The sequence below is a fragment of the Coffea arabica genome, chromosome 5e (genome assembly GCF_036785885.1).
Source record: "Coffea arabica cultivar ET-39 chromosome 5e, Coffea Arabica ET-39 HiFi, whole genome shotgun sequence".
Lineage (NCBI taxonomy): Eukaryota > Viridiplantae > Streptophyta > Magnoliopsida > Gentianales > Rubiaceae > Coffea > Coffea arabica.
Genome location: NC_092318.1, coordinates 53,654,703 through 53,670,495, shown reverse-complemented (window position 1 = coordinate 53,670,495; position 15,793 = coordinate 53,654,703). Strand labels below are relative to the sequence as shown.

At 35.5% G+C, this 15,793-nt stretch overlaps 2 protein-coding genes across 2 annotated transcripts; one reads left to right on the top strand and one right to left on the bottom strand.

Annotated features, from left to right (window-relative positions):
• Positions 1-4,518: 4,518 nt before the first annotated feature.
• On the top strand, positions 4,519-6,357 carry LOC113743555 (probable pectate lyase 22). The gene is made up of 4 exons (XM_027271610.2): positions 4,519-4,653; positions 4,766-5,506; positions 5,725-5,863; positions 6,039-6,357. Exons 1-4 carry the CDS (start codon positions 4,556-4,558, stop codon positions 6,261-6,263), a joined length of 1,203 nt encoding a protein of 400 aa, XP_027127411.2. The 5' UTR covers positions 4,519-4,555; the 3' UTR covers positions 6,264-6,357.
• A 760-nt stretch (positions 6,358-7,117) lies between these two features.
• Positions 7,118-8,153, bottom strand: LOC113690044 (uncharacterized). Its single transcript, XM_027207863.2, has one exon. The coding sequence runs from the start codon at positions 7,955-7,957 to the stop codon at positions 7,253-7,255; it is 705 nt and encodes a 234-aa protein (XP_027063664.1). The 5' UTR covers positions 7,958-8,153; the 3' UTR covers positions 7,118-7,252.
• Between the last annotated feature and the right edge of the window lie 7,640 nt (positions 8,154-15,793).

Genomic DNA, 15,793 nt, shown 5'->3' with positions numbered 1-15,793 from the left:
TAATAAAATTTTGTCGTATTATAAGTTTTTAATTATTTTCAATTTTTGAAAAGTTTGAAAGTTTGGATAATAATAACAACAAATCTTCCTAGTTATATATAGAATATTACTTGTTTATATATCAAAATTTTTATAAATTAACACCTATGAATATAATAAGATGATAAAGTTTTAATAAATTTACATCTGAGACACAAGAAATAATAAGAGTAAAAGCCTAAACAAAATGAGAAATAATATAATAACAAAAATTATAAATTTAGTATAACAATTAATATAAGAAAATTAAATTAAATTTAGAAGGTAAATTAAATAACAATGTCAAGGTTAGAGGTCATGGTAAATGTTACAAATTTTAGGAGAAATTATGTACTGTAAAAATGGTTTAATAATTTTCTATTAAGCATAACTATTGCATACAAAAGGAAAAGATATTTGATTTTATTTTGCTTTGATTAGAAGAACTTGTACTAGTAATAAAAGAAATTTCAATTCAACAATCAACGTGTACATGATTACAGTAATTTTTTAGTCATTTAGACTAATATGTGTCATAAAGTAGTCAGATTTAGTCGTTTGTGAATTCATAATTTTAACAGTTTACATAAAATTCATCTATTAAAAATTATGATTATTATAAAATGCCCTTTTATAATAATTTACTTACCATTTGCCAATAAAAAAAGAGTTTGATAGAAAACATATGGATACAAATCCATAATGTAAATGATACAAAGTATGTTTGAAAGTCACAAAACTTAACATATGGGTAATTTTACTATAATTTTCAAAGATTATTCTATGTTAATACAACTTTAATTTTTATACTTGTGACCCAGAAAATAAATTTATTAAGATTTTACCATTTTATTAAATTCATAGGCATTAATATATGAAAATTGCGTACCATTTTATTATATTCATCGGTGTCCATATATGGAAATTGTGATGTATAGATAAGTGCAATTCTATATATAACTCAAAAGATTTTTTTTTACTGTCATCCAAACTTTTTAACCTTTTACAAATTCAAAAATAATTCAAAATTTATAATATGACAAATTATTCTTACATATTTTATAAGGTCATATGCAAAAAAAAAGTTTTCATAGTTTATTTAAAATGCTTAAAACATATAACATTTATAAATGATACGTACAATTGTGTATCATACATTTACATTACGAGTAATTACTAACTATAATACTAAGTTTCAATTATTAATAAAAAATCTTAGCATTATTTCAAATAAACTTCCTAATACTTGTTCCATATAAGTTTCTTTAAGTAAAATAGTAAATTTATGCCATAAACTAGTAAGTTTTGATGATTAACCCAAATTTACTATTCTATCAACAATATTTACTATTAGTCTATAAAAACTTACTATTATTTGAACTAAACTTACTCTCCAAAAAGTAAGTTTTAGATATAGAGTAGTTATCTACTTCAAAAAAAAAGTAAGTTCCATATTTCTTCAAATTTACTTTTTGAGACATAAAAGTTACTAATTTCTTGAGTTAACTTACTATTTTTAATGTAAAACTTACTAACCATATTTTTAGGTACTATTTTATTTAGATGACCAGTATAACAGGTAATCAAATGGTCGCTAAAAGTGTTTTTACCTGTTATATCAGGTAAAAACAGTTTCGTTATCATAACGCTCGTTACTTCAGACTTTTCCTGTGGCGGACAAAAGATTGGCCGTGGCCATACCTGGCGGATGGGAATTGGAGTCGACTGCGGTAGACTCTCGCTCAGTTTGTGGGGAATTGAACAAAACAAATAATATTCTTTACTACTTGAGGGTTTGCGGTTTGGACTTTGGAGATTAATTAGGCCCAATAATTTGGCCGTCGAGAATACTCGCTCCACCTTCCTGATTTTAGAAATTTCAGGGACTAGGCCCATCACTGAATCGCATTGGGCTCTTCCTAGTGGACGCAGGAGCTGAACGAAGGCTGCAACGTACCTAAGAGAAATTTCTTTCTTGACGATCAGCCTCTACCAAAAAAGTAGATAATAGGCTCACGTATACCGAACAAAATGGCTTCGACAAAATTAATCCGCAAAATCAACAATGATTCATACCCGAGACTATGAATTACATTGTCCAACGATATAGCAATAAATGTAATAATATGTTGAATGCGATATAATTAGTGATTAGGAGGACAATCTGGTGTACTAAATTCACCCCATTATGGAATAAAGCAAATAAGTGGCACCAAATTAAGGCTTTTATCTCAAGAACACAATGTTGAGTAATCAAGGCCTGTCTATAGTTAACAATTTCATTGACGGGTTTTTCATTAAATCGGAAAGGTCACGTCAAAATAATGAAAAAGAAAAAAACAATGCTGGGATTTTTATGCATGAAAGCAGAAAGGGAAAGTCGGCTTCTAACTTTCCAGAAAGTCATTGCCAGGCAACCTATGCGCCAAGTCGCTAACCATCTCTCTCAACCTATCCGTGTGGATTTTAAAAGAAGTGACATTAAGGGTCCGTTTGTTTCAGGTGAAAATGTTTTCCGGGAAAATATTTTCCTAATTTCCCGTGTTTGGTTGCACAAAAGTTACTGAAAACATTTTCCTATGTAAAATATTTTCCCTCATCTTATGGAAAACAACTTCCCTTTCAAACTTACTGAAGTTGTTTTCCGAAATGCATGCATCCCGTCTGTAGTAGTTCCAAACTTATTGAAAACATCTTGTAGTATGTTCTTTTTTTTTTTTTAGTGTAAATAGGATGACTCGAACCCAAGACCTCTTCCTTACACTCCCTCCCCCGTACCACCCAACCCAACCCAACCCTCCCCCTAGTATATTCAAAATAAAAAAAAAAATCTCATCCTGCTCATCCTATGCTAGTAATTAATTATATATAATAGGGACATTCTTTTCTAGAGAAACTTTCAGCAGTGAGAGTGCAAGATATATGTCACAATAAGCATTGCATGTGATTGATATTTGACACTAAATGGCCAGCAATTTGTTTATTGCTTAAGGAGATATTTTTTATTCATATATACATTTCTCCAAGATTTTTTAAAGTTAAACAATGAGATAAATTTTCTTATTTTGCATGGGAAGAAGTATGTAGTTATAATGTGTATAAAGTAAAAATAGAGATAAAAGTGAAAATATTTCAAAAGTTAAACAAACACCAAAAAAATGAAGTAAGAAAATATTTTCAATAAGCTAACCAAACACCTGAAAATGATGAAAGGGAAATGATTTTCATGAAAAATTACTTCCACGGAAAATATTTTCCCAAGGAAAACATTTTACTTCCAACCAAACAGACCCTAAATGAAAACTTTTGACGGGAGATAAGATTTGAATTCTTAATTTTTTTTATTCTAAAAAAAATGTAGTGGTTCCAAATCGCTAACCATCTCGTTGGCTGAGAAAAATGTCGAAGCATCGTTCGCTACTCTCTCGGCCTCTCTTCCTTCCAACCACCCCCGCGCCTTTCTCACAAAAAAAAAAAAAAAGAAAAAGAAAAACCCTTTTTTGTCCTTTTGTGGAATAGCACGGTCAAGTGAACTTTTACTATCCATGATACAGGAGGGCAAAGGGTAGAAATGGTCACCTTATTCCCATACCCCTTTTTTTGTCTCATCAAAGAGAGGCTCTAAACCTTATAAGAAAAAAGAGACAGGAGAAGGCTTGTGAGTGGAATCGAGAATTATAATTTGTAACCGGCCTTGAGGACTCCAACATGCTTCAGTATAACGTGATTCGAGCCATCCGACTCTTCAGTATAACGTGATTACTGCTCCAATGCGATTCTCCTAGTCATTACCTAAAGGCGTGGAAGTATAAAGTCCAGGGCATCACTGTACGTAGAGAATCAAAAGTATGGGTCAATTTGGCAGATTTTCTCAATCGTAAAGTACAGGACTTAATAAATGCATTTTTATTTTTTAAACGACAAAGTTCAATAAAAAAAAAGCTGACTGAAAAATATGAAGAAAAATGTTTTCATAGAAATCCAAAAGTTTTTTCTGCAAATATTTTTACAATTGGATTTTAAATCCAGTTACACCTCCACACTACAGTCGAATTCTGGAAAAATGTGCTGTGTGGCCCCAAAACAAAGAGGGTAAACGATGTAATCAATGGATCAATCCTGTCAATGGCGCCTCCTTTTCTGTCTTGTGATAGAAATTCATCATCAATATCTTAATCAATGACATCTTCCATATTTCCATTTTCGACCCATTTCCGCAAACAATTCATGTATTAAATCCAAGCCAACAGCTTTTGCAACCAGCAAATACGATCTTCAATTTTCCACCTACTAGTACTAAGTGATGCCTTCCATTCACCCCACAAGGCATCGGCGACAACAACTAGAATAAGGTAATACCTAATATCAAAATTCTCGCAGACAACTTGTGCCAATGGAAAGTTGTTCAACTTGTATAAAATGTAGTCTGATTATTGCATTTCTATAGTATCTTTAGTCCGTTTTGGCCTACACCTAATCTCCCCCCCGCCTCCAACATCGCTTCCCCCCCCCCCCCTCCTCCCTTTCCTTCCAAGAAATGTCAATTTTCAGTCTTTTTCCCCTTCTCATTTCGGTTTATGCCTGTATGACGTCTTCAGCACGTCCCTTTATGCCAATGTCTGATGCAACAGGATGGTAAATATTCATTCATGACTTCATTTTACGGTGCATTCTTCATTTCTGGTTAATGCGCTTGACTGGGTAGAGCCTAACTATATGCTTCTTGTTTACATATTTGATTAAGAAGGCGGTCAATAAAGAACTCAACTACTCAACCAGGAACAGATTCATGTAGAACAGGCAACCCCATTGACGATTGCTGGAGATGTGACCCTGATTGGGAAACCAACCGAAAAGTGCTAGCTGATTGTGCCATTGGATTCGGGCGCAATGCTGTTGGAGGCCGAGATGGCGACTTTTATGTTGTCACAACTGAAGCAGATGATCCCAAAAATCCTAGCCCTGGCATGCTCCGCCATGCTGTCATCCAAGATGAGCCTCTATGGATTATATTTGACCGTGATATGGACATTAACCTCGACGAAGAACTCCTGATGAACTCTTATAAGACCGTAGATGGTCGAGGACATAATGTGCAGATATCTAATGGTCCATGCATCACTATACAAAATGTCACGAATATCATTATCCATGGCATTTATATACATGATTGTGTGCAAGCTGGAAATGCTGTGATTGCAGATGGACCGAATCATTATGAGTTGAGGGGTATTTCAGATGGGGATGGAATATCAATATTTGCTGCTAGAGATATTTGGATCGACCATTGTACGCTGTCTAGCTGCCATGATGGACTTATTGATGCAGTGTTTGAATCAACCGCGATAACCATTTCTAACAACTACATGTTTAAGCATAACGAAGTCATGCTCTTGGGTCACAATGACAATTTCACCGCTGACGAGAACATGCAAGTTACCATTGCCTTCAATTACTTTGGAGAAGGTCTTATTCAGAGAATGCCCAGGTATATGTTTAGGCTTTGTGCTGATAAAAAAAAAAACATCAGAGCTGCTCATGAATTTTCTGAACTTTAAAAACAAAAAATACAGCCGTTTGAATTATTCTGAACAAACTTCTCAGGATCAGCTCGTTTTCTACAGCTGAACCATAAAAGAAACCATGATCTGAAACCATTGCAGTTTCAGCATAACGAGGCTGGCCTTGTTGTCTGATATTTTGCAGGTGTAGGCATGGTTATTTTCACATTGTCAACAATGTATACACTGGTTGGGAGATGTATGCAATAGGAGGAAGTGCCAATCCAACAATCAACAGCCAAGGCAATGTCTTCATTGCCTCAAATGATGATGAAACAAAGGAGGTAATCTCTTGCATTGTCAAGTCAATTTTGCTGATGCATCGTGAATCACTCTTGGTCCGTGTAATCATTACGAGATCAAGAAATCAAAACGAATATTCATTTTGCTAACTGGAGTTCCCATGCAAACTATAGGCTATAACTATGTGTTTTTTTCGATGGCAAAATCTGAAATCAGGTTACAAAACGGGAGAGCCCATTGGGATATGAGGACTGGAAAAATTGGAATTGGAGATCAGAGGAAGATCTCATGCTCAACGGGGCTAGATTTACTGCTTCAGGGCAAGAAGCTCCGGATAGCTACACCAAAGCATCTAGCATGGTTGCAAGGCCAGCTTCAATTCTCACAAATATTGTACCGTTTTCAGGAGTTCTAAACTGCAAGATTGGCCAACAATGCTAAAATCTGCACAGCCTGTACAACTTCTTATTGGGATCAATTTTCTCAATTTTCTAACCATGCCAAAAAATAAAAATAAAAATGAAAATTGTTGGTACTACCACCAATAAATATAAAAATCAGCATTCTTTTCCATTTTCAGAAAAATGTGTACTACCACCACAATGGTACAACCTATTATATTTCATAATAGAGCAAATTATCCGAATGACCATTGAATTTTTGGAATCGTCGAGTTTTAGCCATTAAATTACAGGTTTTAAGCCATTCCACTAAATTTAATCATTAACAATGCCCCTTTGTTTTGTCTCGTAAATTGTGTGAGCATTGAAATCTACCATGCTTAATGACGAAATCTAATAAAATAATCTAAAATCTAAACCTTAGATACTTCACTTACTAAAATTATACTTTTCATAATTCAATAGTCAAAACTCGACGATTTCAAAAGTTTGATGGCCATCCAAGTAATTTGCTCTTCATAATATTTGTCGGCCAGGGAGGAGGTTAAGATGAAGTAAATGTAAGTTCACGAAAGTGGAAGGACCAATAACAATATGAATGAAGAGGATACAAATACACAACAGGTCGGGGTCATTGGATTTTTAAAATAAGCCATCACTGCTTATGTGCTTTGTTATGGTGAAAAAACTGGTTGGGCCACTTTGCTTCAATGCAGGATAATTTTACAATTTATTTAAAAGGACCAAAACTTTTAAATTATATCCAATAGAATTCACAACCATAATAAATAATGATACGTAAAGCAATCCAGTATATATATATATATATATATATAGTATAAATTTATTGCCCTGGTGAATTAAGATCAAGAGCTGTGTCCAACAACAAAAAACTATACGGCAGAAAAATATATATATATGACGTGAATAATCTCTGGAAACCAATTACAGGAAATATCTGGAAAAAAAAAAAAAAAAAAAGGGAACCGGTAACCACAAAAATTACGTGTTCTACACTTCTACAGACTCTTAGATGACAAAACCGGCCGATAGAGCAATCCCAGCAAGAACAGTTAGGCCCCCATGAATGGAGGTCGCACTCGATTCATCAGCAACTGGGCCTTGCGAAGTTTCCGGTGCCAAACTCGTCCCAGCCGGTGAGCGACTTGGCGGGCTGCTGCTCGAAGGGAACATCGCCGGCGACTCTGCCGGTGTCGCAGAAGTGGAAGGAACACTGGCACCGGCGGATGGAACCTCTGCAGTGGCCGGAACTGGAGAACTCGCCGGGCTTCCAGATGGAGATGATGCAGGCGGTGACACTGCCGGAGCATTTACCGGGGATTCGGCCGACGGAGAAAGAGATGGGACCGGTGCAGACGCACTGGACGACGGAGTGGGCGCTGGAGAAAGTGGAGCGCTCGCTGCCGGAGACTGTACCGGAGAAGCAGACGGGCTGGCTCTGGGAGAAGCTGCCGGAGACTGTACCGGGGAAGCAGACGGGCTGGTTTTGGGAGAAGCCGCAGGGATTGTCGGAGGAATCTTCGGAGATGGAGAAGGAACCGGGGATGCATGAGAGCTAGCCGGAGAAGCTGCGGGCACGGGAGTTTTTGAGGGTGCCGGAGACACATTGGTGAACTTGGGTGCCGGTGCAGGAGCATGAGGGGTCGTCTGTGCCTCACCGGAATACGACACACACAAGAATAATAAAAAAGCAAAGAAAATCCGTCTGCACATAGTTTAGTGTGTGGGCAGAAAAAAGAAGTGCGAGGGTGAAATGGAAGGAATATTTGGATAATATTAAGAGAATGTTAGATGGTGGTGGGGGGATGATTACAGCGATATGAGATGAAGATGGGTGCGGGGAGGGGATTGAAGGGTGAGTTTTTATATAGAAGACAAGGAGGCGGGATGGAGGGTGGAGGGTGCCTAGTGGTGGGTTCGCATCAGATAGTACTAAACGGTGCGAGTCTGATGATAATAATGTTTCAAAAGCGAAGTGACCGTTGGAGCCGGAAAAGAGAGCCGTTGAAAGTTTTACATGGAGCCAACCATCCAATCGTGGTTCCTTTCCTTATACAGTTAACTAGGGAGGAGTGCCCGCGCATCCGTGGTTGTTTGGTGCTTGTGATTAAATAAAATTTTTTATTAGATAAATAATAGTATATTTTGACAGAAATAGACATTAAATAATAAATATGATAAATCTAATAATAGTAGTATATTTTAATTACAACACATATTTGTACATTTTATTTTATCAATATTTTTACAATTTTATCATTCCTAAAAAACTCTTACAGATGTCAGTTGAAAATCGTGCAAGAAGAAACATAAATTGTTTCAGATAAAGGAATATCCTCAAACGGTTAGTTATACCAACGTGTTAATTGCACAATATGTTAATATGTCTTTATTTTTGTGGTAATTATACAACAAAAGCCACATTTCAATTAAATGTGTCTATAATACCATTTCAATAATTATACCAATGCATGAGCTTATATGAGTCGTACTCAATGCAAAAACAATTGCAAAATAATTCCATATTTCAGAAATATTCAGATGTCTCCATAAATCAAAACTTTAAATGTACCAAAATGGTGGTATTTTGATAACTATATCTAAACATATGTTGCCCTCAATTGTATCAAAAGTTTTTAAAAAATTACACAACATTCCATATTCCTCAAAATCTCCTATCCATACGGTTGAAATTCAAATCCCCCTTTGACCGCAACTCATTCTTATATAGTAAAATGATATTTTTTTTTATTTCTCTAGTTTTTGGTATGTTTTTTTTTAAGTAACTTATTGATTCTCTTCTTTCTTCCCATTTTCTTTTTGGAGTAGTACTAAGGTGGTGCTTGGTTGGAAGGTATAGGAATCAAGAATTGGATTGAGTCCCGTAATTGTTGCTTGACTATTGGGTATGGATTTTGAAATCTTGAAATGAATTATAAAAAACCAGCCACTCTCAGTACCCCAACTAGATTGGAAGGTTTTAATGAATCCCACATTTGATTCCAAAATCTAAAAAAAAAAAAAAAGAAGCTTCTGGTCCCTTCTCTTTCTCACGTAGTCCTCTCTTCTTGCTTTCAACAGCAAATCAATCTCTTTCTACCTCTTTACCTCCTTGTCGCTCATTCTCCCCATCATCCATGGCTGTCACTTCCCTCTTCTTGTCATTCACTTTTCCAATCCTCTATGGTAGCACCGAGGCTCCCAAGGCTCTTACTCTTGACTATCTACCCAATTGCATTTTTTATTTTTGCTGAAATATAGTTGTTGTGGGAGCCTTCCTTTGTGTTGATGATTGGGGGATTGAAATTATGCAAGTATACTCACAATTTCCGGTCATAAACTTCGACAAAATAAAAATCCGGATCTGCATCGGCTATTGTTGCATCATTGGGACTGTTGCTTCTAAAGCTCCATTGTCTTTACCAAAAATTGAATGTAGATACTAATTGGTGGTAGTTAGGTGCTGGTTCAATAGGTATTGTCATGGTTGGGTATTGGTTCAATAGAATTATGGTGGATATGTATGTGGGATAAACATTCGAATGAGAAAGAAGAAATATATGAAAAGAAAAAAAGAAAATTGATGCCCATTCCCTACCAATAATATTTACCAAGCACCCGCTTTTGTAATCATATCTTTGCCCAAAATCCATACTAACTTTTTTTTTTTTGTATGATTCCAATAACAATTTCGATTCTTAAACTTGAACCAAGCGCCCCCTAAATTTATTTGGCACAAACGAACGAATCAAGTCCAGTCAGGGAATGGGGATACTGAGAAACTGGGGTGAATGTCGATTGATGAACAAATGATAAAGCAACAATCAGGGAAATGGTAAAATGTTCTATTTTGATGTAAAATAGTATACAGATTTAGCCTTGTTTGGATTGCAATTTTGCAACCACTGTGTATTAGTGTCCACACTCTCACTGTGGATGATACTAAATTTCTATTAACTACATTTGCATTGACTACTAAATATAAGGGGTTATCTGGATTGTTATTTTTTTTTTAGAGTTTTTTGTATTTATATTAAAGTTTACTTGCAATTGTTATATTTTACAGTGATTTAGCACCCGCCCATATGTAATTTACTAGGGGACTGGCCCGCGCAATGCGCGGGCGCTGGGTGGGAGAGTATAATGCTGGTGGAATTATTTGAATAAAATGGTTGATTTAGATGGATGGAGGATTAATAGTTAATTATTTGTACATGGAGGGGGGATTATTATATATTGGTATTAGTATATATTATGAATTAATATTGTGTATTTGTGAATTATTAAATTATAAGTAAATTACTGTTCTATATATTAGTATTATATATATTAGTATTACTATGTATTACTAGTTATATTATATATAGTTTCAATTATTATATCTTTAGGCGTTGGGTGGGAGAGTATAATGCTCGTGGAATTATTTGAATAAAATGGTTTGATTTAGATGGATGGAAGATTAATAGTTAATTATTTGTACGTGGAGGGGGGATTATTAATGCGTAATTTTTATGTGTATATGTTGGTATTAGTATATATTATGAATTAATATTGTGTATTACTATTATATATATTAGTATTAGTATATATTAGTATTATATATATTAGTATTACTATATATTACTATTTAGTATTTATATATAGCATGGCAGCTAGTTGTTTGCGTGTGCAGGTGGTATGAGACGTGTAAGGTAGAAAGTACAGAAAATTCACGGGTCTGTAGTATTGTTTCTTGCTTAAGTACTTGGAGCTTATATAGTCAGACGTAGTATATATTATATTACATGTCTGTAGATAGTTAGTGTGTGGAGATGGCGAGTGGAAGCGGAAGATTTCCTACTGTTCAGTTATATTATCCAGAGGTCGATGAAGAGGTGAATCAGCTGGCTGTTGTTCGTGGAGCAGCTTATCCTATGGGGAATGGGTGTCGAAATCGTCCGGCAGAACCTGTTGCGCGAGCTCAAGTAGCAAACGTTTTGCTGAAAAATGAAATATGTGATTTGTTTAAGGAGCTTTACAGGCATGATGATTGGGCTTCAGTTTTGGAAGCTGCGTTTAGAACTGGAAGAGGGTATCCAATCTTGGGGTTGATTGCCAACAGAATGAGGCTAGAGATATTAGAAGAAAAGTATTTCTTTCCCAGTCCGCCATCTTCTAGTGACATGGGTGGCGACAGTGATTAAAGAGTTGGAGTTTGGCAAGATGTGTTTGTTAGTTTGGATATTGTTGGTTTTTGGCATATGGTTTTTAGCCATTCGGATGTGTTTGTTAGGTTGTGAAGGATATGATAATGGTGTATTTGCTACATAAAGTAGCATCATATGTATTTGTATGTGTTGTATAAAGTAATGAAGTTTTTGTTTGTATGATTTTGTTACTGAAGTTTTTGTTTGTATGATTTTGTTACGATGGTGTGGAATGAAAATTTGTAAAAAATTTAAAATATGAGATGTATTACTTTTGGATTGTTGAAAATTCATGGGAATGTAGGGTCGAGTTTTTGGAGCTGAAGTTAAGTCAAGAGCAAAACTTATGAACTCAAGGTGTTTAGAGATTTGTATTTGTAAAGTGATGAATGTGTTTAGAAATTTAAAATAGAGGATATTTATCCGATATGTTCATATGTTCCATGGCATGTATAAGATTTGGAATCAGTGAATGATCAATAATTGTAGCAGATTGGAGCAGATGTGCTAAAGTTGATAGAGGCGTGTGTTTGAAGATGATACAGAGTAGGAAGCTTTTTATGAATGTTGGGACAATGTAATGACAGAAGTTCATATTTGGGAGATTGACATCTGTTTTGAGGATTGACTGTTTTTGTTTTGGTTTGTAGAAAAAGTAGGGGATTCACGTGTATATAGTGTTTTTTTGTCTGGTACATATGTCTTTGTTATTACTGTTTGGTTCACATGTGTATAGTATCATTTTATTTTTTGTATTTGTCTCTTTTGGGTCTATCATGTACCTGTTGTGTATAAATTCTTTAGTTCCGTGATTTTATTATTTACTTGGTATATTGTCATTGATTTTTTTTCGTTTTTTGTCAGTTTAATATGAGTTATACTCAGAATCGTATTGGAGTATTGCGTGATTTGCATCCAGATGTTGAAGTTATGCTGAATCGGCTATCACTAAGTGGCGTGCGGAGAAATTTGGCTGGGCATACTGAAGATAATGGAATGTTGAGTGGTGCAGATCGGCTTTTAGCAAATAATATTCTACTTAGGAATGAGATATATGACTTGTTCAAATCTTTTTATCGACATCCGGAGAAGGCTCGTGTGCTGGAAAGTACATTAGGAAATGTTGGAGAGCTGCCATTTTTGCAGATCATTGCTGGTCGTATGGAAATAGAAGTTGAAGAACAGAGAAAAGCAATTCAAAGTGCTATGGATGGATGTTCTGATGCGCCTGGTAGAAATTTGTAGGGAATAGCTGTGGATGTTTCCATGAGTTTTTATAATTTGTAGTATGGAATTGTTTGTTGTTGTACTTTAATGTGTTGTATGTGTAAGTTTGTGGTTAGATATTGTGTTCAGCAATTTTAGTTCCGTGGAATTTGTACTTTGTGTAGTTGTTTTTGTATTTGGTCAGTTATTAATCAGTGAAGGGAGTTGAGTTCCTGTGATGGAAGTGGTGGTTAGAAATGGAATTCTGGTACGTTTGGACTTTGAAAAGGCTTAGGTAACAATGTTCAAGTAAGAATGCAGGGAAAGTTGATGGAGTGTACAAAACCTGCTGAAATATTTGCGAATGGCAAACTGTACTCAAGCTTGAGGAACCAAGCGTTAAGGAATAGGAAGTTGAGTAGCCATTTTCACTTTCAAAAGTTCAGAACATTTTGTTTTACCTATTGCAGTTTCTGTAACTTTGATTGGGACTGAACTTCTCATTATCTCAAAGCAAGCCTATTTCCAAAATTCCTTCTCCCATTTGCTGATTTTAAAGCCATGACTATTTCAATTTTGTAGCTGACAACCTTACACACTTGTTTTACCTATTGCAATTTGGCGATTCTCAGTATTGAAGTTATTGGTTTTGCAATGGTTAGACCTCTTTATGAATCAGAAGCATTCTGTATTAACGATTAAAATGATCAAAACATGTTTTTTCCTCGTAGTGGCCAACTGGCCATGAGCCATAAACATAGCTATAACAGCCATTCAAGTCTACGATAAACCATTAGTTCACAAGAATATTGACCTGCACTGGACAGCAAAACAAGCTTACTTCTGACAGCTCAAATAAAATCAGCATGTCTGACTAAGATACAGAGGTAAAAAACTCATTTTGAAAATCTACTTAACAAAAGAAGAAGTAAAATGTTCTGAGCTTTTCACCACCAAAACAAAATTAAATTGCATTGTTTGGATAGCATTTTTCTGGACTTTTTATACATGAAACTGTGGTACATTTCCACTTTCAAAAAGCTGAGCTAACTATTCTTGACCAAAAGTGCAGGGGAAGTTGAGAAGCTATACAAAAGCTGCTAAAATATTTGCAAATCACAAAATACAAGAAAGTTTCACCAATCAAAAGTTAAGGCAGCAGAGCTTCAAAAATATGTAATAGCAAACCCCAGTAGATGACATTTTCAATCTTCCTTTTGATACTTGTCGCTGCGTTGCTTTTTAGTTGGGCTCTCGGTGATTTTAAGCGTAGACAGGGAACTGGAATTCACATTTGTTTCTTTGACAGTAGTACTCTGCACATTTTCATTGGTACTAGTGGAACCAAGTTCTGGATTTGGTTCTGAATAGGGAATGGTCGATCTAACTTGTGATATAACCTCTGCTAGGGAGCTTTTGTGCAAAATGATGGCAGAGTATTTTTCGGTACTGGCAGATGCATGGCTGTTGACCATTTTCTTCACAAAGCATGTTATTAGAGTGTTGTTAATGGCTTCTTCAATGACTTCATAGTTGAGTTCATGCTGTGGAATTAAAATCAATAGGTTAACATGAAATATTTTATACTTAGCTATTAATCACAGTATTCTATATGCATATAGAAACTGTATCTGTTACCTTGTTTTCTAACTCTTGCATCTGGGAAAGTGTGAAAGGTAGTAACTGAAGAGCATCGTTATCGTAAAGATCAAGCGTTAAAACTCCAGAATAATCAGCAAGTTCTACAGTTAATCGACACCTTGCAGCTATGTTCACATGTTTGTTGCATGAGGTGCAAACAATCTTCCAGATAGGCTTTGCTCTGAATGATTTATGGCATTGTGGACAAGCATTATACCATAATCGCTGGCTTTTGTCTAGCAATTTTGGAGTACCACGCAACCAGTAAGCTTTTTTCTGTATTGAATTATAGTTAGTAGTTAGGAATCTGAAAATGTTATTGGCAATAAATGATGAGATGTAGAATTTACCGTGGGAAATGCGAGGAAGTCTTGAATAGTGGTCAGCTCATCATCCCTTGGCTGTGGTAGAAGCTTAACTCGGTTGTGGTATGCTTTTTCTGCTATCAATTTTTTGATTTGTGCCTCATTCTCAGCGGCCCTTGAGAGTGAAGAGAGAAGTTTTATTTGTAAGCTATAAAATATATATTTAATAGAAAATATTTTAAAATAATATTTTCTGAGAAGAATTGTCACCAGTGTTTCAGATCAGCAGCTTGTTGTATTGGAGGGTTAAGCAGAATGCTTGATCCAAATTTTGTTGACAGGTTCAATGCTGCAATATTTATGGCTCATAATATACATGGTATTATGAGTATGATTTATGTCAGAAAATATGTGGAGGATAATGAATTTCTTATGTACTCACTGTGATATGATGATACTTTGATCCGAAGTGCAACAATCAGTGGCATTGTGTCAACTATATTTGCAAGTGTTTGGCCTTCATCTGTTTCATGCTGGCCCCAAAGTGTCAGGATAACTGGCATCATGCTGCAGTGCGTTTGATTGGTACATGAAACATTTGTTAGAACAGAGTATTTCTATCAATGTGTGGTGGTTCAGAATGGATATAGAATAAATAGATAGTTTTAGATACCTTTTATCTATAAGTACCACTTCTCTAGTAGCTGTAGTAGCCCTTTCTATCCGAGGATGGACTTCAGCGACAATGCCTAGGACATCTGATTTTGAAATGTGGTGAGCGATAAGTATGATGAAAATTACATGTAGCAGGAAGTTAGCAAGTAGATTTGTTACTTACCTATATCTGTGTTGTCATCGATATGTTGGTGGAATCTTCTGAAGGGTGAGAATCTGAAGACAGGTGGAATCTGAGGTGGGTCAACTTCATCTACTGCTTGAACAACTGTAGAATTGTCTATGTACCATGTACACTGATTTGGACGAGTGGAATACTCTGATGGTGTGTACTCAACTCTAGCATTGCAGAGAACATATCGTTTGTAGAGCTGGAAATGGTTTCGGAAAAAGTCTATGTCTGATTTATAAATCATTGCTTCAACCGTTGTCCCCTGAGAAAAGGGATGGTTTTGTTGATGTCAATCTGAAAATTGAGTAATAAACGACATGATCTGGAATTGAGAAGTTGCGTTACCTGCTGATCAATTAATATC

Coding starts and splice junctions, on each gene's coding strand:
- LOC113743555 (XM_027271610.2), top strand. CDS start 4,556: ATGTCAATTTTCAGTCTTTTTCCCCTTCTCATTTCGGTTTATGCCTGT. Junction 5,507..5,724: donor CTTATTCAGAGAATGCCCAG/GTATATGTTTAG, acceptor GATATTTTGCAG/GTGTAGGCATGGTTATTTTC. Junction 5,864..6,038: donor ATGATGATGAAACAAAGGAG/GTAATCTCTTGC, acceptor ATCTGAAATCAG/GTTACAAAACGGGAGAGCCC.
- LOC113690044 (XM_027207863.2), bottom strand. CDS start 7,957: ATGTGCAGACGGATTTTCTTTGCTTTTTTATTATTCTTGTGTGTGTCG.